We start from the raw sequence: 22,899 nt of genomic DNA on the forward strand, positions 1-22,899 counted from the left end.
CTATCAAGTTACAAAACAGAAATATATGTATTGATTAGTTTGACACTACTGAACACACGCATGTGGAACCCCGATTAATCAGCTTCAAAATTCATAAGCATTTGGTGAATTTTGACATTTTTTATAAGGTAGTAAGTGTTCGTATCATGTTGAAGTAAATACTGAAACGAATGCATGAAAATCTAAAATTTGTTATTGACGTTCCCTTAAAAAAAGAATTTTTTACCTCATATACGATTCGATTGTACTTTTGTCAATTGGGTCTCCAATAAGAAAACTTTCTCCTTGACAGAAGACGCTTTGCTCATGCAAACAACGGTGTCCATTAAAGAGAAAATACCCATGATTCAATGCAAGAGGTGTATAATTATCCTTTACTCTTTGCCGAGACAATATATTTAAAAAATGATAAGACCAAATCAAAGACGCCCTAATATTGGAAGGGTACAGACCTGAAATTGTCCATTCTGTGTAAGGTATAAAGAAGGTAGGACCTTTTCAATGCTTCTTTCCTTTTCAAGGAATAACCATTTTAATGCCTGCAGCTTGTACATTTGGATATGGTATACCTCAAAGATTTCACTAATCAATACCATTAAACGTTCAACTGTATCAGTAGAACACACGTTTAATTACTAATTACAGATGTTGCACTCCTTTCTCAGTAACACGAGGTGTCAAGGATAAATTTAAATCGATAGATCAGACTCTAGATTACCGCCTTTATTTGTGCTCTAGCCCTTACGTATGGTTGTTGTTGTTGACTTGTTTTTTTTTTTTTTTTAGAATATACATGTACGAGCTAGGAAAATCATGGTGGTTTTTTTTCTTCGTTTGGTTTTTTTACTCCCCTTTTTTATTCAAAGGTCCTACGGGCGGCGGAAAGGGTAAAAAAAAGACGTTAATGCAAAACGAACAGCTTATTTTTAAAAACATTTTCAAAATACGAAACAGGCCAGCTTAAACACAAAATAAACGGCCTCTTATGCAAAACCAACAGACACCGATGCAAAACAAACGATCACCGATGATCATGTTACACCAAAAGTCATGCACAGAATTAACGCTAAATGGCGGGCAAAGAGGTATCAGGAGAAATCGTACCCTGGAGAAAACGCAACTTGGAGAAAACCTATCTATAAATTAGGGTTGTTCGTTTTGCATTAATGTCTTTCGTGCCCTTTCCGCCTCCCATAATGTCAAAGAAGCTGCAATTGTTGATAACATTCGCCATTTTCTGTAAACTATTTGAGAAAATGATAAACCAAAATTATAAAAGGAACCAAACCAACACTTCATCAAATATTTTTCTAGGGTTATTTACACTCAATTATGCGGGTGCGTCTTTTTACCCCAATGAACCCCAATGATACCCCAATGAACCCCAATGATACCCCAATGAACCCCAATGATACCCCAATGAACCCCAATGATATACCCAAATGATACTAAGTATGTTCATAATTGATACACTTAATGAATTTTATGTAACAACATGTTACACAAATGAAATTTCAACTACGTGCCGTTTTTTCACCGATTGGGCCATATCTTGTAATGGGAAATGATTAGAATTTTTCAAGCTAAAATTTGACTCAAAGATTGTTTGTGATCTGTAATTATGTCTTGATGGTAGCTTTGGTCATTTGTGCTAGTTCAACATAACTTTAAGAAAAAGAGACATATCGATTCTTTTCCATTAGAGAAAGAGTTTTGATATTTTCATTTGTGAGCTTGCTCGCAGTACCTCAATGTTTCGTAAAAAAACCCAAACATGATCAAAGTACATTGTATAGATGTATTAAATTATACAAAACATATCCCCAATATTAATAACACAAGGCACCTTTACCGTGTCGGGTCTGATGTATAGATACTAAGCCAGTAAATTGAATATATAGAGCACTGAAAATGGCTAACAACGCGAATTTTCACAATTTCAATTTTTCGTGTCGCTAGCCATTTTCAGTGCTTTATATATGAGCGGACCCACATACGAGGGTTTTTCAGTAATTATTGAGACATTTTCTCTTATTCGTTTAGGAACAAAGATTAACCCTTGACATTTCACAAAAATCTAAATAAGGATAGAGTTTATTGATGTGAAAAGTTTTCTGTCTACGGCATGATTAGATCATCCCCAGTTAGCTGTTCAACGTGCCTTGGACCAGTGACCCGGCGCAAGTTCTGCAAATTTTTTGCAACGTCATTTTAACGCTTCTCATTGCTCCTGTGTTTTAAACACCTTACAAACGAACAGAAAGAAGACTTGTTCTTTATTTCTCATCTTTTGTTTTCATTTCAAGATGTCATCATTTACATTTTCTCTCATTCTTGAATTTTTGTGGAAAAAATTTCGGGTTATTTTTAAACGAAAGTCAAATTACTGTAAATATCTCCTTCAGTCATTTTGTACATACATGCAATTATTTTAGAACTGTTGACAAAAGTTATCGTGTAAAAAATGCTTGATATTTAGTCCCTTTGTTTTAATTCTAGTAAAACCATCAGTAAAAAAAATATGACGAACTGACGCTCTCTATCCCTTGTCATCGTATAGTTTTTGTTTAAGCAATTGCTTGGCCTTAAAAGGTCTTCTGATATTTCAACCAGTTTGAAGTATATTCGCTGCGCCGCCTTGACGTCAAAATTCAATGTAAAGTCGTTGTCAGATTTCTATTGCTTGGTAAATATATTCGTACCATATTCGTATTTCAACTCAAACATCAGTGAAACTTGGTCAAAAGGTAGTCGCAAAAATTGTAAAATAAACATTTATTATTTGATTTCTTATAACATTAACTGTAAGTGTAATTTTAGCTTTAAAAATTCTTATCATTTCCCATTACAAGATATGGCCCAATCAGTGAAAAAACGGCACGTAGTTGAAATTTCATTTGTGTAACATGTTGTTACATTAAATTCATTAAGTGTATCAATTATGAACATACTTAGTATCATTGGGTATTTCAAAGTTCATTGGGGTATCGTTGGGGTTCATTGGGGTATCATTGGGGTTCATTGGGGTATCATTGGGGTTCATTGGGGTATCATTGGGGTTCATTGGGGTAAAAAGACGCACCGCAATTATGCCATCTTTATACTGTAATTATGACAGTGTCTATTATCTATATTTTTATGCTTTAAATGAAACGCAATCAAATAGGTATCAACATCTATAGTAGTTGTAAGGTATAAAAGGTTTAAAGATAAAATAATCAAATTCAATAAACTGTTGGTGCAAAGTAACTGGCAAATAAACAAGTTTTTTTTTATTTTTATTTTTTTTTGGGGGGGGGGGTCTTAACACGCCAAGACCACGCAATGGCCGCACGGAGACCATTCCATGTTTCTGACATGTTCAATAGAATCAGTCATGCCATTATTCTAATCTACCGAAACAGTCGAAATTGCTTCTGTCTAAAGAACACACGCTTTGTGCATGGTTGAATTGTTTGAAATTATACACAGCCCAGACTGTTAAAAGCAGAGACATTCTACAGAGTGTAAAATTAATTGGAAGCTGTCTTTTTAAGGATGCCGTTTAAACATAATGAATAAAAATTAAAACAAATTAATGAACAACAAATCTGGAGGGAGAAGGGTGAAGAATGCCGTTCAGTTAGAGAGATGAGATTCGTTAATATTGACCAATTCTAGCATTATCGTTTCGTCGAACAAACGAATTGTAAGCGTCATGTTTGTACATTTTGTATATTTGAAACACTGTCATATTCTGGCTATTGTAAATTTTGATTTTACAGTGTGTATATGCATGTTAAACAATATTGCAACTTGTTATAAAAGAAACTTTGAATGATGTTGGAATATGGTAAGTTTTGCATATACATATGTATATAATACACCCACACACACACACACTGACCAAGATTTGCAATTGACGATCCATTATTTCAATGTATCTAACCATATTTAAGTTACAATCCTTTACAGGAAAGATTCAAACGTACCCTTAAATGTTCAATGGCAATCCTTCATCAAGAATAAATTTTAGAATGGAGTACAACTGGAAATGTGGGCCAACTATCCCAGGCTCGTAAAATCTTAATGTTTTGATACATTCAAGGGTGCATAAAAATCAATTTTTAAGAACAGTGACAAATAATTCTCCAAACTGCGTTTGAAAAGAGATTTTTTCTTAATAAAATTATATTCTATCATGATATATGCATGCAAATCTTGATGTTATGTATCCAATCAAGTACAAATGCGTGCAAAATGCATCATTGGGGCCAATTTTGTGTAAATTCCATAAGTGTACACGTAGCTGCTTAAAAAGACAGCTTTAATTTAAAAAGAATATACAAAGATATTACTAAAACGTTCCATCTAACCCTAGTCCTAAGAAGTACTATACATCAAATTCTATTTCAAGACTCCGTTTATCGAGTAATCGATAGGTTCCGATTTTCATAGACGACTATATACATTTCATGGAAGAAAAGTTCGTTTGTTCTCTCGAAGAAATTAATAGACACCAGAAAACCTAAAGATTAAAGGGCCGCACACATTTCTGAGTATGTTTTTTATTTGATCATCGCGGCTTATAGATTTATTTGCATTTAATCTACCCAATTATATACATTGAATATATTGTTTTGATTGGTTTGGGGGATATCTTTTTACAAAGAATAATAGAACAGCCAGGTACAGATATAAATGTATATATATATATTTATTTACATCAACGAAGTATAATTCCCTCTATTTCTTACGTAAATCTAGATAATTTAGATCTAATCTAATTCATTTAAACAATAAAATGCTTTCTTTGGTGATTCGTTCGGATATGAAGGTAGCGACATTGCAGAAAAAAATACATAACCCGCTAACGCGGGTTATGTAATTTTTTTCTGCCATGATCGCTATCTTCATAACCCGAATGAATCATCAAAGAAAGCATTCTCTTGTTTATATTAACATCTCTCTTTTAGCTAATTGATAAATTGATTATGAAAAGTAATTAAAATTCACTAAATTACTGTAAATGTACGTAAGTACGTTAGCTAAAAGAAACAGCCAATTCGTCTCTTGTGAGACAGGGCGTGTCGATATCTGTCCTGCCAGTTTCTTGTCATTTTCAGCCGCTGCAGATTTCGACCAATCGATAAACGGGGCGTGTAGACGTTTCTATAGAGCTATGAATCAACTATAAGTTTCCGTAAGAAATAGTGGGAATAATACCTGGTAGATATAAATATAGCTCTATAGAAACTGATAAGACTCAAATCTAGACGCCCAGTCTATCGATTGGTTGAAACCTTTATCGACCTCAGAAAAATCACGGACTGCACGAAATGATCATGATGTCAGACTCAAATTCCCATAGGAGACGATTTAGGCTGTTTCGTTTAGCTAACGTACTTATATACATTAACAGTAATTTAGTTAATTTTACTTTTTACAATCAATTTACTAATTTGTTAAAAATATAAATATAAACAACTACGGCAGCGATAAATGCAGACAAGAGGTATGACGCCTTTTCCCATTATATTTCGCCAACAATATAGCGCTTTTGCAAACATAAGACATTTTCAATATTATACAATATTTAGTCAAGATATATTCAAAGAATCGAAAGTCACACAATTACCATGTAAAGAGAGTCTTATTTATCTTAAACAACGCTAACTTCTTTAAAAACTTCGGGTTTTGTTAGGGATATATACATTGTACATAATGTACTATTTTAAAGAATTTAAACCCCCAAAAATCCGATTTAAGTTATAGTTACAATGAATAAAGTTTGCTTTAACGTGCTCTTTGTACTGAAAATTAGACAAATATTTCAATTAGTGAGTTTTCTGATGTAACCATATATGTAGCCACATATATTAAAAAGACATCCAAGTAAAGTGATATATGCGTGGCCTTGTGGTTACGCGAAGGTCTTCTTGATTTTGCGGTCGGCGGATCGATTTCATCAATTTTGTTTTAAATAAAAACCTTCTCTTGTTTAATTCTGAGTATGAGCGCACTCAACATATAAACTGATCTTTTCAATAACACTATACATTGTACTCTTATTATTACTTAAAGTCATGCTATTTTGCTCGAAGTCATCACGGTTTAGAAATTCAACTGTCTTTATACACGCAGTTGACAAATCAGTGGTACAGACATCATTATAAAATCAGTACCTAGGTATTGCGACAGGTACCTGCATTTATATTTAATAATAGATACTTTCCGTCCAAATACGGGTGTTGGAAATAGTGGGAAAGGGCGCGATACCTCTTTACGTAACTCGTGTTGAGGGGTTATTTATTTTTTTCCCAATGTCGCCACCTTCATATCCCGCACGAATCACCAAAGAAAGCATAGCATCTTATAGTTTAAATAAATGTACTGAGAATTATGTTCATTTAATTCAAATATCTCGAATTTGCATTAGTGCATTACCAATTCGATATAACAATACATTTATATTTGCAAATGCAGTGCGTAATGGAAAAAATTAAAAGTTGCCAGACAATGAACAACATTTCTTTTACATAAACTCATCACTTACTCATTTGCAATGAATTACTTTGTTAATGGACAGCAACAGAAATTGCAAAACTGACATAATAATATAGATATTGTTCATGACCTAGAATACGGAAATCCTAAACATAATCCGTTTTTGTGACAGAACTCTTTCCATTCTTCAGCGAATGCGGGTTATGAATCAAGTCTTGTTCTTTATGGTTATGCCTATTACGCCCTATTAACGTATCTAAATGAATATCATCCAAAGGGTTCATTCGCATGTGAACGTCTTCTCTCTCTGTTGGTTTAACCGTTGTTAAAGAGTTCGAGTAAATTCTTCGAATTCTTTCATTAGTCAGTCTGTCATCATGGTGCGTTAGGCTTGTCGTCTTCCTCGTAAAACTCAAAGACAGTTTCCTGAACAAGATTCTGCAGACTTTTCGACAGTTTCTAGCAAGAATACAATAGATGATGAAATTTAAGGCAGACTGAGAAATGAAGAAAAATCGTATTAATACTGTTGTTTTCACAAACAAATCTACGTTGCTTACTGTTGGACCGGATTGAATGAACGCAAGAGTTGAGGCCATGATATGGAAAGGAAGTTGAAAAAATATCAGTACAACAATTGCTACAGTGATGTTGATTTCCGTCCGTTCTGCGTTTACTAAATGTTTACAATACTTTAATCGTCTGTGTAAAATGACGAGTTTAACCAATACCAAAATATTTAAGCTGAAAGTAGCAATGCAAATCAAGAGACTTATAACGGCATAGAATTGTTCATACTCTTGTCTGATTGGTTCCACGAACATCAAGCTGTCATCAGTGTGTGGGTCGAGATCAGAGGGAGAGGACAGTGCAAACCTGATTTCTTTGACCATCTGCGGCAGATGTATACAAACACAACTTAAAAGTATAAGAATCAACGCAATTCTAGTTTTTCGTATTGTAAGCCACCTAACTGCTTGAAAAGGAAAGTAAATTGCCACACATCTCTCAACTGCGAGACAAAAGGTGATAAGCAACCCATAATTAACAAGGGTGTAGCCTACAAATCTCTCCACGGCTTCCTCAATGAAGTTGCTAATATCCTTATCCACTGAAAAGCTGTCAGCACCGAGAAAAGAATTAGATGGGGATTCCACCTGCGAATCATAATTTGATATCGATTTATTTCGCATCGAACCAGGAAAGATTTGAAATGCATCCACTTTATTGAAGATACAGTTTTCGATAATTGCGGAGTTATGTCCAAGCGAGGTCCCATTAATAAATTGGTCGTACATTGGTTTCATTTGGGCCATGAGCGACTTGGTTGTATTAACGTAGACGTCAATGTGCCTTAAACATTGAAAAACACTTGGAGATGACGAAGTAACATTGCTTTTGCATTTTAATTGTAATAAGGATTTAAATGTTTCACTGTCAAAACGTTCCGTATCCATATGTAACTTAATTGACGGTATGATTTCCAAATATATCGAAAAACACATGTTAACAATTCCGTGAATGGTTAAGGCTTTTACAATGCTCACGGGGGAACTCCGTAAAGACCTGTGCATTAGAATGACTAACGCAAAGAGATTTCCTGGTATCCCAATGCATATTATGATGGACAATGCTACTCCATAAGTGAAAAACAGAAAATCGTTGTGAGCTACGATGTCCTCCGAAATCAGTTCTCTGATGTTCATTACAGACGAAAAATTATCAATGTTTGTATTGCAGCGATCCATTTTCCTTTCACATTCCCGAATCTTTGAAACCACTCAGATATGGACTGACTTTTCTTGGTCCAATTCCTGAAAAGTATTAAAAGATAAATGAAGAAATAAAAGTATATAACGGACATCAAAATACATTATCAAACCACAAACGGAAAATGTCACAGCTGCGTCAAAAATTATACTTCTAACATGCATTCACTAAATATTTAAGAATTAAAATTAATATATTCACTTTCAAGCCGCTATATATATTAATACCTTAAAATCTCTTGGCAAATATATCTTCGAGAGACTCAATAGGCTTCAAACACATTAATTTATGCGTGAAAATACAATTATGCAAACGTTAACAAATTTGTTTTTTCGTAATATGGTTGAGAAAGTTAGTCTGTATCTAGCGTTAGTTTTACTTTGTTATTTTCGTCAAATCACGGGTATAAAAAATCGTCTCTTTCTGAATTCCACTAGACACGGAAACAACTTGTAGTCTTCAAAAGGTTAGACAAGAAAAACCCCGAAAACTAATGATAATTTTCTTAATTTCATTTTGTAAATCATTAATTAAGAAGTGATGAAAGATCAAACTACGAAAGTAGATTTCTGACGTCTGTACGGCTGAAAATAAATAAAAACTGTGCAATGAAATAACTACGTTAAAAGTGTAAATACATGTATATGTGTTACACTCGTGCTACAGCTAAAAATAAGTGAAAACTGTACAACGAACTAACTTCGTTAAAACTGTAAAATAATATTTGTATTACAATCGTGCTACAACTAAAATTCATTGAAAATAGTGCAATGAAAAAACTATGTTAAAATTGTAAATAGGCCTATATGAATTACATGCAATCGTGCTACAGTTAAAAATTCGTGAAAATTGTGCAACGAAATTACTTGTCTACTTTAAAACTGAAAACATATGCCTTACAATAGTGCTACTCTTACAGCTTACATTCAGTAAAAATTGTGCTAGGTTCAAACTGTTAATATATATATTACAATCTTGCTTCAACAGTGAACTGTATCAGATTTGACAGTCTCGTATAAATGGATACCAGAGGTTGATATTGATTGTGAAGCAAACGATGAATGCGTTATCTGCTTTACAACCCCACTGCTTCCTCTCAGGAGTCTAGGATTGTATCTTTTCAATAGATGAGATAGAGAGCCAGCTGAAGCGTGATATTTACATTTGGGATTCTTGATGTTTGTCTGCGATATTGCAATAAAATATATCATTAACATTATGTTTTCTCTATATCACAGTGATCAAAAGATATGAATTGCAAAAACATGGTGTTATATGACGTTAGCTACTTAGCCTCTTGTATTTGATTAACTGGTAACATTTTTAGCGCCATCAAACATCTAGGAAATGTTGACTTCATTTAATAATATCATTTATATATATATATATATATATATATATATATATATATATATATATATATATATATATATATATATATATATATATATATATATATATATATATATATATATAAAGCGGGAATGAAAAACCACGTTTTGCCAGAAAACCTTAATTGATATATACAGTAATATAATAGCTGCCTTGGCGTATTACAAAAATAAACATATTTTTAGATCACAAATAATTTTTTTTCTGATAAAAATATCTACAACATCATGAAAAATAATGATGAATTTGAATTTATCATTTATAATTATCCTAGTATTGCACATATGTCGTGTATTTTTGTTACATGTAACAATCCTCATAGTCTTCAATATTTTTTTCAGGATTGGCATTATAAATATTTTACAATCACGAGGTCCTTCTTGGTGTATGACACGGTCACTTACTCATTATAACTGCAAAGGGACTATTTGAAACATAGAAAATTGAATTAACCCCCCCCCCCCCCCGAAAAAAATCAGATATCAAAGATTAATTCGATATCTTTCAATGTGTTTCATAAAAACTGTTTCCATAACAACTTCCTGTAAAACCTATAGTTTTTGTCATCTAATAAAAACAAGAGGCCCACAGGCCTTGACGGTCACTAAGATTTAATGCATTTTCATTATATGGCCATATTTGCCTCACCCTAGGGCCTGAACCCCTGTCCAGTAGGTCATGAATTTCACACTTTAGGTACATGTAGAGATTTAGAATATGAAATCTAACTGCAATAGGTCGCCTGGATGACTCAGAATGCTATTCTAGACAAATAAATCAGTTTTAAATCATAAAATGATAAGCTGATATTTCCTTTTATGATTACTTGCATGGCGTTATAAATGAAATGATAATATTTCAATATGTCCACAGGACTAATGATTGAAGTTTTGAAGTACTTAGTATATTATAATGTTAATTTATTAATAACTGTCAAAAAGATGATGTGATGTAACAAGCTATCCAAATCAGGAAAAAGGTAATAAAACACAGAGTCAGCTTTTTCTTCAGGAAATGAAAAAAAAATTAAAACCTTTATACTAGGAAGACATTATTGAAGAAACACTACAAGGGTTAGTCCAGAAAATGACTTAACAATGACTACAAGTAAAGTGGAAGCAAATCAAATGTTTGCAGGATGCTTCATTTTGATTGGAAATCGACATCTTACTCTGTAACAGTTACTGAAAACTTCAGTTTGCAAGATGGATACCATCTTCGCTAGCCAAGGGTCTTCGGTCCACTTCGCTCCCCATAAACCCTTGGAAAACCCTTGGCTGGTGAAAATGAATGGATACAGAATCACAAAAAATGTTGATATTCTAGATAGACCATTTTTAAATATGAGCAAGGTAGATTTTTTTTCTTTGGGTTATCTGTTAACGATCAAGCAAGAAATAAAAAAGATTACTCTTGTCAATTGTGCCATTCTAGATCTGATTCTGAATTTCAGAGATTGCATTGAACCTATTTTATCGATCTAGAGTACGTCATTTAGAGCATTTGATGTAAATTAGACTATTTTAATATGGCTTAATTATGGCTTAATAAAAGGAAATTTGACGAAAAAATATAAATGCATTTTCAAGAAAAACAATATGAAAATTTATTTTTTTAACATGTTAAAATCTTCTGAATGCTAGTAAATTAAACTTACATGTGTTTATTTTTATATGTTTGTAATGGGAACAGATGTTTTACCAAATCTCAAGAACAAAATCTTTTCAAGGAAACAAAAAATTATCAGCAAACAATAAACATAAAGATGTTTGTAGCATGAAATACTGCCGAGTAGCTCTGGGAATAAGACTATATTTATAGTGTTTACAATTTTGTAGGAGACAAACGTCCTAATTGCTTATGTCCGGTTCTTTCATAAATAGATAAAGGAGATTGATGGCATATCATAAGGTCGGCCTGTTTTTTTGGCGCGTTCCAGATGAAGGGGGTACGCGAGAGACCTATTACCTTTGTTCCCGGGGGATCTTTATATATTATAACAGGAAACTGAAAGAATGGACAGAATAACGAGAACTGTTCCTGACAAGATGCTCATGTCGATTATGGCAATTTTTGTTAAAAGCAAAAAAACGGGGCATCGGATTTGAAAAACAATAAAAAACGTCAAAAATGTCATGTCTAAAAGAAATACAGTTCTGAAAAATATTGTAAACAACCCAAGAAAAGATGGATGTGTCAGTTTTAATATCCAGCAGACAGAAATACGAGACGAAAAATAATGATTACAACAAACACAAGAAGATCGATTACAGTGAAAAAAGCAAGTCAAATTGAAGGAAATTGACAAACTGTCACAAGTCAAAAAACCTATATATGTGGGTCAACTTTAGTACATAAAACTGCGAAGACATTGTGACCATTTCAGCATTGTAAGTTTTAAGACGTCTCTAGTATGTAAAAAGACCAACGTTTAACAGAAAATCAAATACTGAGTACTCGATTACTAATACAAACATTTGCGGTTCTCTTAATCGTGACTTATTCAATTAATGTGATGTTGTCTTGAATGCTTTGTATGGTCCTTTGTATTGCTGGTTTGTATGGTCCTTTGTATTGCTGGTTTGTATGGTCCTTTGTATTGCTGGTTTGTATGGTCCTTAGTATTGCTGTTTTGTATGGCCATTTGTGTTGCTGGTTTGTATGGTCATTTGTGTTGCTGTTTTGTATGGTCCTTTGTTTTGCTGGTTTGTATGGTCCTTTGTATTGCTGCTATTTGTATGGTCCTTTGTATTGCTGGTTTGTATGGTACTTTGTGTTGCTGTTTTGTATGCTCCTTTGTTTTGCTGGTTTGTATGGTCCTTTGTATTGCTGGTTTGTATGATCATTTGTGTTGCTGTTTTGTATGGTCATTTGTGTTGCTGCTAGTTTGTATGGTCCTTTGTATTGCTGGTTTGTATGGTCCTTTGTATTGCTGGTTTGTATGGTCCTTTGTATTGCTGGTTTGTATGATCATTTGTGTTGCTGGTTTGTATGGTCATTTGTGTTGCTGCTGGTTTGTATGGTCCTTTGTATTGCTGGTTTGTATGGTCCTTTGTATTGCTGGTTTGTATGATCATTTGTGTTGCTGGTTTGTATGGTCATTTGTGTTGCTGCTGTTTTGTATGGTAAGTGGTGTTGTTGTTTTGTATGATTATTTGTATTGCTGGTTTGTATGATCATTTGTGTTGCTGGTTTGTATGGTCCTTTGTATTGCTGGTTTGTATGGTCCTTTGCATTGCTGGTTTGTATGATCATTTGTGTTGCTGGTTTGTATGGTCATTTGTGTTGCTGCTGTTTTGTATGGTAAGCGGTGTTGTTGCTGGTTTGTATCATCCTTTGTATTGCTGTTTTGTATGCCAATGTATGGTCATTTGTGTTGCTGTTTTGTATGGTAAGCTGTGTTGCCGGTTTGTATGGTCCTTTGTATTGCTGGTTTGTATGGTCCTTTGTATTGCTGGTTTGTATGGTCCTTTGTATTGCTGGTTTGTATGGTCCTTTGTATTTCTGGTTTGTATGGTCCTTTGTATTGCTGTTTTGTATGGTCATTTGTGTTGCTGTTTTGTATGGTCATTTGTGTTGCTGCTGTTTTGTATGATCATCTGTGTTGCTGGTTTGTATGGTCCTTTGTATTGCTGGTTTGTATGGTCATTTGTGTTGCTGCTGTCTTGTATGGTAAGCGGTGTTGTTGTTTTGTATTATCCTTTGTATTGCTATTTTGTATGCCAATGTATGGTCATTTGTTTTGCTGTTTTGTATGGTAAGCTGTGTTGTTTTTTTTTGTATGTTGTTGTTTTGTTTTATCCTTTGTGTTGCTGTTTTGTTTGGTCTTTCCTTGTTGATGTTTCGTTTGAACTTATATAGTGTTGTTGTTTCGTTTGAACTTATATCGTGTTGTTGTTTTGTGTAGTCTTTTTACTGTTTGGTATTATTTGGTATATGTTGCGACCTTGTTTGGTTTTGATGTTGCAGTTTTGTATGGACTTCAATATCAGTTTTGCTGTCTGGACGTCTTTGTTGTTGTTGTCGTTGTCGTCGTTATTTGTTTGGTGTAGCTATCATCCTAGGTAATTTGTTGCAGCTGTTTTCTGTTGGCATGTGGAACTTTGGTGTCACTGTAATGCGTTGCTTTTTTTTTGGGGGGGGGGGGGGGGGTGTTTTCTTTGGTATTTAATTTTGGTGGTACAGTTTTTATATGGATGTTAAAGTTGATATTATTGCGTGGTCTTTAATATGTTGTCACTGTTTTGTGCGTTATTTGTTGCTATCATAATGGGTTTTTATCGATTTAGGTGTTGAGGTAATTATATAGAATTTGTTGTTGCTATTAGTACGGGATAATTTTTGTTGTTTGCTTGTGTGGTCTTCTGTGTTGTTGTTATGTAGCTTTTTGTTTTGTTTTGTGTCTCATTGGTTGCTGTTTATATGATATTTCGTGCTATTTATTACTGTTAGGGTATTATTTGTTACCGTTCGTGTAGTATTTGTAGCTGTTTCCTGTGGTGTTTGTTTTTGTTTTGTTTTTGTGTTGCTGTTTTTGTATGGACGTTGTTGTTATTTTGTGTTCTTCGGTGTTGCTGTGGTATTTGATGTTGTTGTCTTATATGATCCTTGTCTCTAGTTTTTTTGTTCATAATTTTAAAGGTTCTTTTGATGTTTAAAATTGCATGAATGTGTGTCAATGGTTACAGTTGAATGGAAGTTGACTTTTTCTCTGCAGTGTTTGAAACCAACTTATATGTAAATAAAACCAAAATTATCTTTGTTTTTTGGATATCTTGTTGTTTAGGTTTTTTCACCTGTCATTTGACATCTTCAAACCAACAAAAGAATAAATTGGCGAAAACTAATCATAATAACAAATACATCAAAACGGAAAGAAATTATATCCATTGTGATTCACTATATTTCTTTTATATTTGCTGCTCAGTTTATTACATTAGGAATGATAATATTTCGAGTGAGGGCAAGCAACGTTCATATATTGTATGCGTGTTAATATCAGTTTAATTCAATCAGTGTAGATCTTATTAAGTAGATATGCCCATGATACACAGTTCCAAAGTATTTTTGTCCAGAAAATTGATGTGGTTCTAAACCAGCGTTAGAAATAATGTTCTTTTTTATTGTGTTGTTTTGCAATGTTTGTCGAGGTGAGGTTTTGTTGAATGAATGGTCCAATATATTCATAAACTCTGTATACACTTAACATTTATATATTGTCTCTAGTGCACAGTCCATCGCCAGCAATGTCCGCTATGTATAGATATATTTATATGCATGTGTATGTCTTATATGAATCTGCCATCATCAAGATTATTTCGTGCAGTCTTTGATTTTTCTGAAGTTGTTGAAGATATTGACCGATCGATAAACTGATAAGAACTGGATCGTGTAGATTTCAGCCTTGTTAATTTCTATATCTTAATAAATGGAGGAGAAAATACTCGGTAGATGTAAATATCATACAATGTCAGCAGGTTACGTAATTTTTTTCTGCAATGATCGCTACCTTCATAACCCGCATGAATCATCAAATAAAGCATTTTATTATTCATATTAGCATCTTTCTTTTAACTAATTCATAAATTGATTATGAAAAGTTAGTAAAATTCACTAAATTACTGTTAACGTACATAAGTACGTTAGCTAAAAGAAACAACCAAATCGTCTCCTGTGAGACTTTTAGTCTGACATCATCATGATTATTTCGTGCAGTTCGTGATTTTTCTTAGGTCGCTGTTGGCTTCGACCAATCGATAAACAGGGCATGTCAATTTTAGTCCTGTCAATTTCTTGTCAGTTTCAGCCGTTGTAGATTTCGACCAATCGATAAACGGGGAGTGTAGATTTCAGTCTGTCTGTTTCTATAGAGCTATGAATTAACTATAAGTTTCGTAAGAAATAGAGGAAATAATACTTGGTAGATGTAAATATATTGTTATACAAACGCTTTGTCGTCGAAATATACAATCACACAGGGGCTTTGTGTGCGAAATATAAAATCACACAGCTCTAAGCTATATGAACGAAATGAATAGTCACACAGTTCTAAGCTTTGAAGTCGAAATATACAATCACACAGTTCTAAACTTTGTAGTTGAAATAAACAATCACACAGTTTTAAGCTATATGGTCGAAATAAACAGTCACAGGATGTTTTGTCCAACATACATAGTCCTACAATGAATTCTGTATTTGACTGTAGTAGCTTTTTCAGAGATGAAGTCTCCTGTGTTATACAGTAGATTTGAACATGGTATTCCTTCCTCTGTAGATGTGAGAATGCTGTACATTTCTACAATATCTCTGTACGCCCCATACCATTATGCCGAACAGTAACAAGTCTACCATGTATATGTGTGTGTATGGATGGATGGATGTAAATCAAATGAGATTGTAATTTTCTTCACATTTGTTATCTCGAACTAATCAGTTTTTTTCCGCAACTGCAATGATAATGAAAAAGCAAATATCGATATCATTAAGTTGTAGTTTTTTTTATAGTCAATGGAATCAACTAAGAAGAACTGCTTTTTAAAAGATGGAATCTCTGAGCATAACGATGCTAAATCTCGAAAGTTTTGTAGCAAAAGAGGCAGATGATGAAGTAATAGCCCCAAGATCATGGCAAAATAATCAATTAGTTTCATATTCTTAGCGTTGGAAATGTGGGAAAAGCACAGCCTAATAAGGGAAGTGCTTAATTCAGTCCCTTTATTGCAAGACCCCCCCCCTTCAAAAAAAGGGATAAGTGAAAAGCCAAGGAAGATGCCTTAAATAGTTTTTAAGTTTGTTCTTGCATATAGAATATAAAAACATAGACGAATTTTTTGACAACGGTGTTACATTGTAAAATCACAAAATTTTTAATTTTTTTAAATCGTTAGCATTTGATTAAGGAAAAAATATTCTTTTTCACAAAACTCTTCTAAAAAAGAGTGATATAGTCTAAAAATGCCAACAACCATTGAGCACTCTTTAAAGCATTGGAAATTTTAATTATAAAAAAAAAATGCGCGTTATTGTTTACAAACTTCTTTCTTAGGTCTATAAATACCGGAATTTAAAAGCATAATATTAACTCCTTAAAAGATGGGACTGTCATATTTGCTTTTTCCAACTAAAAAAAAAATATTCTAAGAAAATAAAGAAGTCCTACCTGTAGAGCAATTTACCTGAAGTTTCACATCCGGCTGGTTTTTCAGCCCGCTGTCGCAGCTGTTAGTCCTCTAAGATACAGCAACGACTACTCCCTGATTTTATGTATTAATGAATACGCAGATTTCCTGCTCCAACGATCGATCTGAAACTAAATCAACTTAAGCAAGTTCCATATACGGTGATTCTGAAATGTTTTGAGTCATTCATACATGTTATGGCATAAACAAGAAAAGAAATGCCACATCCGTGATATCGCTGTTAAAATACTTTTATATTACTGTTGAACTTATTGGTTCACCAACTTATTAAAGCTGAAAGCTGATATTACTCCCAAATCTGGATGTCTTCTTAAGTATAAAGCATATTATGTGTCTTAATACTACTTTTGCTTTCATCTCAAAGTTGTTGCTAATTTGCATTTTTGGTATGACCAAGTTAGGGTATATAATAGGTAAGTAAGTAAGTAAGTAATTTATTATAATGTCATGTATAAATTTGCCGTTTAAAACAAAATACAAATCCTTGCTAAAAAGTACAAATGAAGCACCCGGCCCATTGGACCTATAAGTCACATTTGATCATGCTAAAAAATGTAAACACGGATGATACAATTATATATAGAATATAGAGATTAACTAGAAGATCGCGTTTTCGGTGTGCTGAAATTTGGTTCTAGACGATCATATTTTTTTTTTGAGGGGGGGGGGGGGGGGGGGAGTGGGAGGAGGCCAAATTTGGTATTCATTTCAATGCTGCATTTCACCGCCTACATTGTCCTCTCCGTGTGTCTTAGAGGGTGTAGATATTTTGAAAATAAAATTATTCAAACTATTCCATAACAAATCTACAAACATTTATTATTATATAAATAGTGCCTGTTTGGGAGGGTAACAGTTGAAATTGACACCCCGAGAAAACCATTGTCAACCGACGCGAAGCGGAGGTTGACAATGGTTTCCGAGGGGTGTCAATTTCAACTGTTATCCTCCCAAACAGGCACTATTTATTTTGTTATACTGAATGTCTTTTTTAAAATTTTTAAGAAAATTTTACTGCTTTTATATAGGAATAACGTGAATTCTACAGCGAACCGTACGCGCATAATTTTCGCGCATGTAACATTTTTTAATGTTACCCGTTGCCAAGTGCGTTGCTAACGCTGAGGGTAATAGTAAATATTATTAACTGCGTCTTAACCAATCAGATTTCAGTATTTAACATGAAAGTATAACAATAATTTATGTTTTATGGGTTCTTTTGTCTTCTTGATTAAAAAAAAAAATAGACAATCATCGTCTCTTTAGGATGTCCCGCCGCGAAATCCACATGCATTGACCTAGTATAAATGTACTATTGAAAATCAGATTGAATAATCCATGTACGCTATCGCAGTTTGAAGCAAGGAACCAGAGAACATGGTATGTCTTCTACAAATTACCAGCAGTGTCATTAAATGATATCGACGGACACTGCTATATAGACGCAAGAAGATAAAAAATGCTTGGTAAATCCCTAGGATTGGCACGCTATCTCGACATCACTTAGTTTGATTAAGGGATATTTTCTGTTATTGAATCGTTTCATTCCATACCCTACTGTTCCTAGAAGCTACACAATGGAGTCTTTCAGCTTACTAATCCTTTACCTTTCGTGAGATTTTCCCCATATAAATCCCTCTACATTTTTCTAGACAAAAGCCCGTATGTTTGCCATGCAAGGCAAAATGAGCTCTTTGTACAACTTTGTGGGATTTTTATTGTGTGTGTGTGTGTGTGTAAAGCGATGTTGTAGACCACCATTTAAAGCTGTATTGTATCACAATAACGTTTTTAAAAATTTCGTATCCCCAGCGTTTCGCCCAGAGGTAGAAGAATATATGTTTATATAATGTAGGTAATAATATCGAATTGATTTTGCTAAGCAAAAACGAGTGCGCATCAGAACTGCTCAATACGACATACTGGCAGCAAATTTTTAAATGTATAATAAATGCATGTAAAGTAGTTTATATCTATACTACTATATTAAAATAATAGACTCGAATTTTGGGTCTTTAATACCGAGAAATCGAAAGAATACTGTCTTATGTTTTATATATTTTAAACATCATGAGTACTTAAAGATTACCAATTTGTTTTTATTTTTTCTGAGCTAAGCTTTCCTAATTAATAATCAACGAAAATTCCTCGAAAATCCCGGAAATCACCTGGATTTTTTGGATTTTACAATCTTGGGCTTACGCAATACATTCACGCTAACGGAATCTTTTGTTTATGTTTCCACAATATCACATCTGTATGAACTAACTCAGAAATGATAATACAAATAAGCGTAAATTTCCATTGGTCTTTTGCTATATATTCTGTTCATATATATTAATGATTTCTTATGAGAGAAAGTATAAAATAACAAATACACATTTCAACTAAGTACTTACATTTGTCTTCTTGATGACAAAAAATATTTGTTTACATGCAAAAAAGTTACATTTATATTTGTTAGGTGAGCGAAGATAGAATATGTTTTATCGTAAAAATGAACAATGTCCTACGGACCTAGTTTTACAAAGAAAATACGAGAACGTTCCAAGAAAGGTGTTGGATTCTTCCATTCTATGGATTAAAATTTTTAGTTGAAAGGTATCTGCAGTCTCAAAAAGGTTTGTTGTGATGAATTTGGCTGTTATTTTCAAGGCAACTTCATTAACTTTCTCCTAAATCGTTCCGGAGCGTTCTGCAATTTTCTGCTACATTACGGGTATAAGGGAGGCATTCTAACTGTGATGAGGGCCTTTCCCGAAACACAGTTAGATTATTCAAACTAAGGAAAGTGTAGTGAAATTAATAGCATTTATGTAGAATTATAGCTTTGTTATGTAAATGTCAATAATAAGGTGTGTTGATGTACCTATTTCGTAAATGTCCGATATGCAATGTCAACCCGGGGTCAAAGTCTAGTGTAACGTAAAATAAAAATGCTTAAAAAAATTATATGTACCGTAAAATAAAAATGCTTAAAAATTTGCACTAATGTATCCTTTCTTTATTTTCATATTACAAAATATTGCATTGCAGCTATATTTTCTGCATACATACATACATACAAGCATAAGTACATGTATTATGAACGATCATATGATGTCCTTTTTTAAACGGTACAATGCTTTCTTTGGTGATTTATGAAGGTGTGAAGGTTCATTGCGACATTGCAGAAAAATACATAAAACACTGTGGTAATAAGAATATAAGCTAAAGTTGAATGAAATTACTTACATTCATGAACGTAAAGCGAACTAAATTATAACATCAAGATTGGTGGTTGGAAGACAGTTAAATTCCGATCAGTTACGCTTGATGGAGTTCTTTGATAGATAACAATATGAATAAATATTTTTATGATTTTTTTTTAATATTTAAAAAATATCTTAAATAAGGGACTTGTACACGATTTCAGATCAAAAATTTCATTTTTATTTTTTATGTATAAAATGATTTACTGGTGCATTTTAAATGATGGACCAAAATATTAAATGTTTAAGTCAAGTTACAAGCGATATACAGAGGTAATTAAGAATTGGTTGTTATGTAAACAAAGCTCGAGTCTTATAGTTGTTTACAAAAAATGTAATGTAGAGAATTACCATGTCTTTGACAAAATGACTTGTAAAAACAATTTGAACTAATTCAGTATCTTCATAAATATTATTATCAACAAAAGAAAGATACATTTGATTGAAACTTGCACCGATACAACACATATGTAAAAATGAAAACATTCGAGCTTTGTTTACAAAACAAAGGATTATGAACTCTGTATCTTGCTTATGACTTAATATTTGACTTTCAAATTTTGACAAAGCATTATGGTGTTTATCTACCTAACACTATCTGTATAATAACCGTGGGTTGCCCCGAACTCACCTATACATCTTCACATGTAGCTGTCAGCTTCTGGAATGATCTGCACGAGCGGATTCCCGCCCTTTGACGTCATCGCTACTAGGTAGCTCGTACTAGAATTGGTTCCACGAACACCACACTCCCCTCCGTCTTCTTTCTGGGGAGCCAGTCCCACCTACAGGTGGGACCACCGATCTTCAGGGGGGCAATCACGCCCATCCCAGCAACAGCCGGGATAAAATGAAAGGGAACCTGGTCCCACCTACAGGTGGGACCCACAATCAGGGTGGCGCTACAACGCCCATCCCAGCAACAGCCGGGATGAAAATCAGCCGGGCGGCCAAGGCCATATCAAAACTGGCCTCCGCCTGTAGGGGTGATGGTAGCTCACCCTACCACTCCTGGAGGATCAGGATGTGCACCCTGCGAGCTCCAGGGTAACCCCGCGGCATCTCCGCCAAAACGTACCCCCCGGTCAGGGCTCCAGGAGGGGGACGAGGGTACTCCGGGTTGGGGGCGAAACTTGCTCCTGCTCCCGGGCGCCAGGGCTCCCAAAGGACTAGGGAGCTCTCACTCTGCTCCGGAGAGGATCGTTCTAGCAGATCCTGCAAATGGGCGGGCACCTTAGGGTGGGATCTCCCAGGTTCACCCTCAGCTAAACTCCGGACTGCTCTCCTAGGGTAGGGCGCAGGCACATGCAAATCAGCCTCAACTGCCTCTCCCAAGAAGCTCCCCTCCTTCAGAGTAATATCCTTTTCCGAGGCGTTCACCAGGCAAGCCATAGAGGCATCTCCAGCAGCATGGTAAGTATGGGGCATAAGCAACGCCTCTGACAACTTCTCTATACCCGGAATGGTCATGAATTCAGACAGACTCCTGTCCAGCTTGAAGGGGCACAATACAGCTGAGCCGGCACAAACGCAGACCTCACGCACTAGCGTCATGCGAGCAACGCTCTCCGTCTCACCTCTACCATAGGTCATCTGCATCTCTTCCCCACATAAGTTTATCACCCCGAGCTCCAGGTCCATCTTGGCTTTGTGTTCCCATAGGATGTCCATTCCCAACAACATCCTGTCCTTAAGAGGGGCCACATAGAGATCCACCTGCTGAGTGTGCTGGCCCACAACAAGGTCAAATGGGCCAGCAACAAATCCCTGGAGATGGGCTCCACTTCCGGCTTACAGCAAAGTGACCTGTCTCTTAATGGGGGGCCTTGACTCCAAATTGTCATAGAACTTCCTCCCAAGTACACTCACTTCTGCCCCGGTATCCACCACAGCTTCAATGGGGGCTCCCTGGATCCTCAGCTTTATGGTAAATGCCGTCCGTGGGCAAAGCTGGCTTACTGTAACACACAACTCCCCCTCCATAGGGACTGCCTGTGGGTTCGAAGGCATCCGACTTCCATCCTCGCTGTTTCCAGGGGGTCCGGACTCTGAGGTCGTATCCTCCCTCGGCGGCTCCTGCAGCTCAAGACTGTGGTCTACTGGAGTCAGGATCTCATCAATAGGAACCGGAGGTTCCTCCTCTTTGGTCAGCAGCTCCTCCTCAGGAAAGGGTCCAGGCATGGGTTGATTCCTGAAACACACTCCGAATCCACCACGCCGCTTGGAATGCTTAAGGCAGGAGCGACGGGTTTCCCATGACTGACCAAACTCTGGCTTCACTCTCTGCAGGTCCTCTTGACTGTCGTCTGTTCTCTGTCTCTCCAACCCAACATCGCGGTCAGGCATCAGCGTACGCACAGTCCTTGGTGGCTGGTTGTCTCTCCCTCCCCTGCCGCTATATCTGGATCCTCCGCGACCCATATCCTCTCGGTGTCCACCACGGTATTGAGGGGGGCAGTCCCCACCCACACCAGCACCTGCTTCATTCCTCCTCCCTACATTGGTGGGGCACTCCCTCCGGAAGTGCCCGGTCTCACCACATTTAAAACATTGGCTAGCTCGGGGTGCCACCGGCCCTCCTTGTCGAGGAGGTGGCGGTGACGGAGACATCGGGTCTGCTTGGGCTATACTACTCTCCCTTAAGGCATTCTCCAACTGCTGCAGGCGGCTCTTGAGTTCCTTAATCTCATTCTCCCCTTCACCATCCTTCTGGCTATCTTCAGCTACCTTGTCCTTATCCGCCATGGCCCTAATCGCCTCCCGCTTAGGCTTGGGGGGGTCTGCTCTGACGCGAATGCTGG

At 35.4% G+C, this 22,899-nt stretch overlaps 1 protein-coding gene across 2 annotated transcripts; it reads right to left on the reverse strand.

Moving 5' to 3' along the window:
- Positions 1-4,880: 4,880 nt before the first annotated feature.
- Positions 4,881-17,028, reverse strand: LOC128156118 (uncharacterized). Of its 2 annotated transcripts, XM_052818133.1 has the most exons (3): positions 16,808-17,028; positions 7,047-8,300; positions 6,808-6,945 (listed from the first exon to the last, which is right to left on the reverse strand). In XM_052818133.1, exons 2-3 carry the CDS (start codon positions 8,232-8,234, stop codon positions 6,862-6,864), a joined length of 1,272 nt encoding a protein of 423 aa, XP_052674093.1. In that variant the 5' UTR covers positions 8,235-8,300; positions 16,808-17,028; the 3' UTR covers positions 6,808-6,861. The 2 variants fall into 2 exon arrangements, with proteins under 2 accessions (XP_052674092.1, XP_052674093.1); XM_052818132.1 differs by having other exon boundaries at positions 4,881-8,300; positions 16,808-17,020.
- Between the last annotated feature and the right edge of the window lie 5,871 nt (positions 17,029-22,899).

The sequence above is a fragment of the Crassostrea angulata genome, chromosome 7, assembly GCF_025612915.1.
Source record: "Crassostrea angulata isolate pt1a10 chromosome 7, ASM2561291v2, whole genome shotgun sequence".
Taxonomy (NCBI): domain Eukaryota; kingdom Metazoa; phylum Mollusca; class Bivalvia; order Ostreida; family Ostreidae; genus Magallana; species Magallana angulata.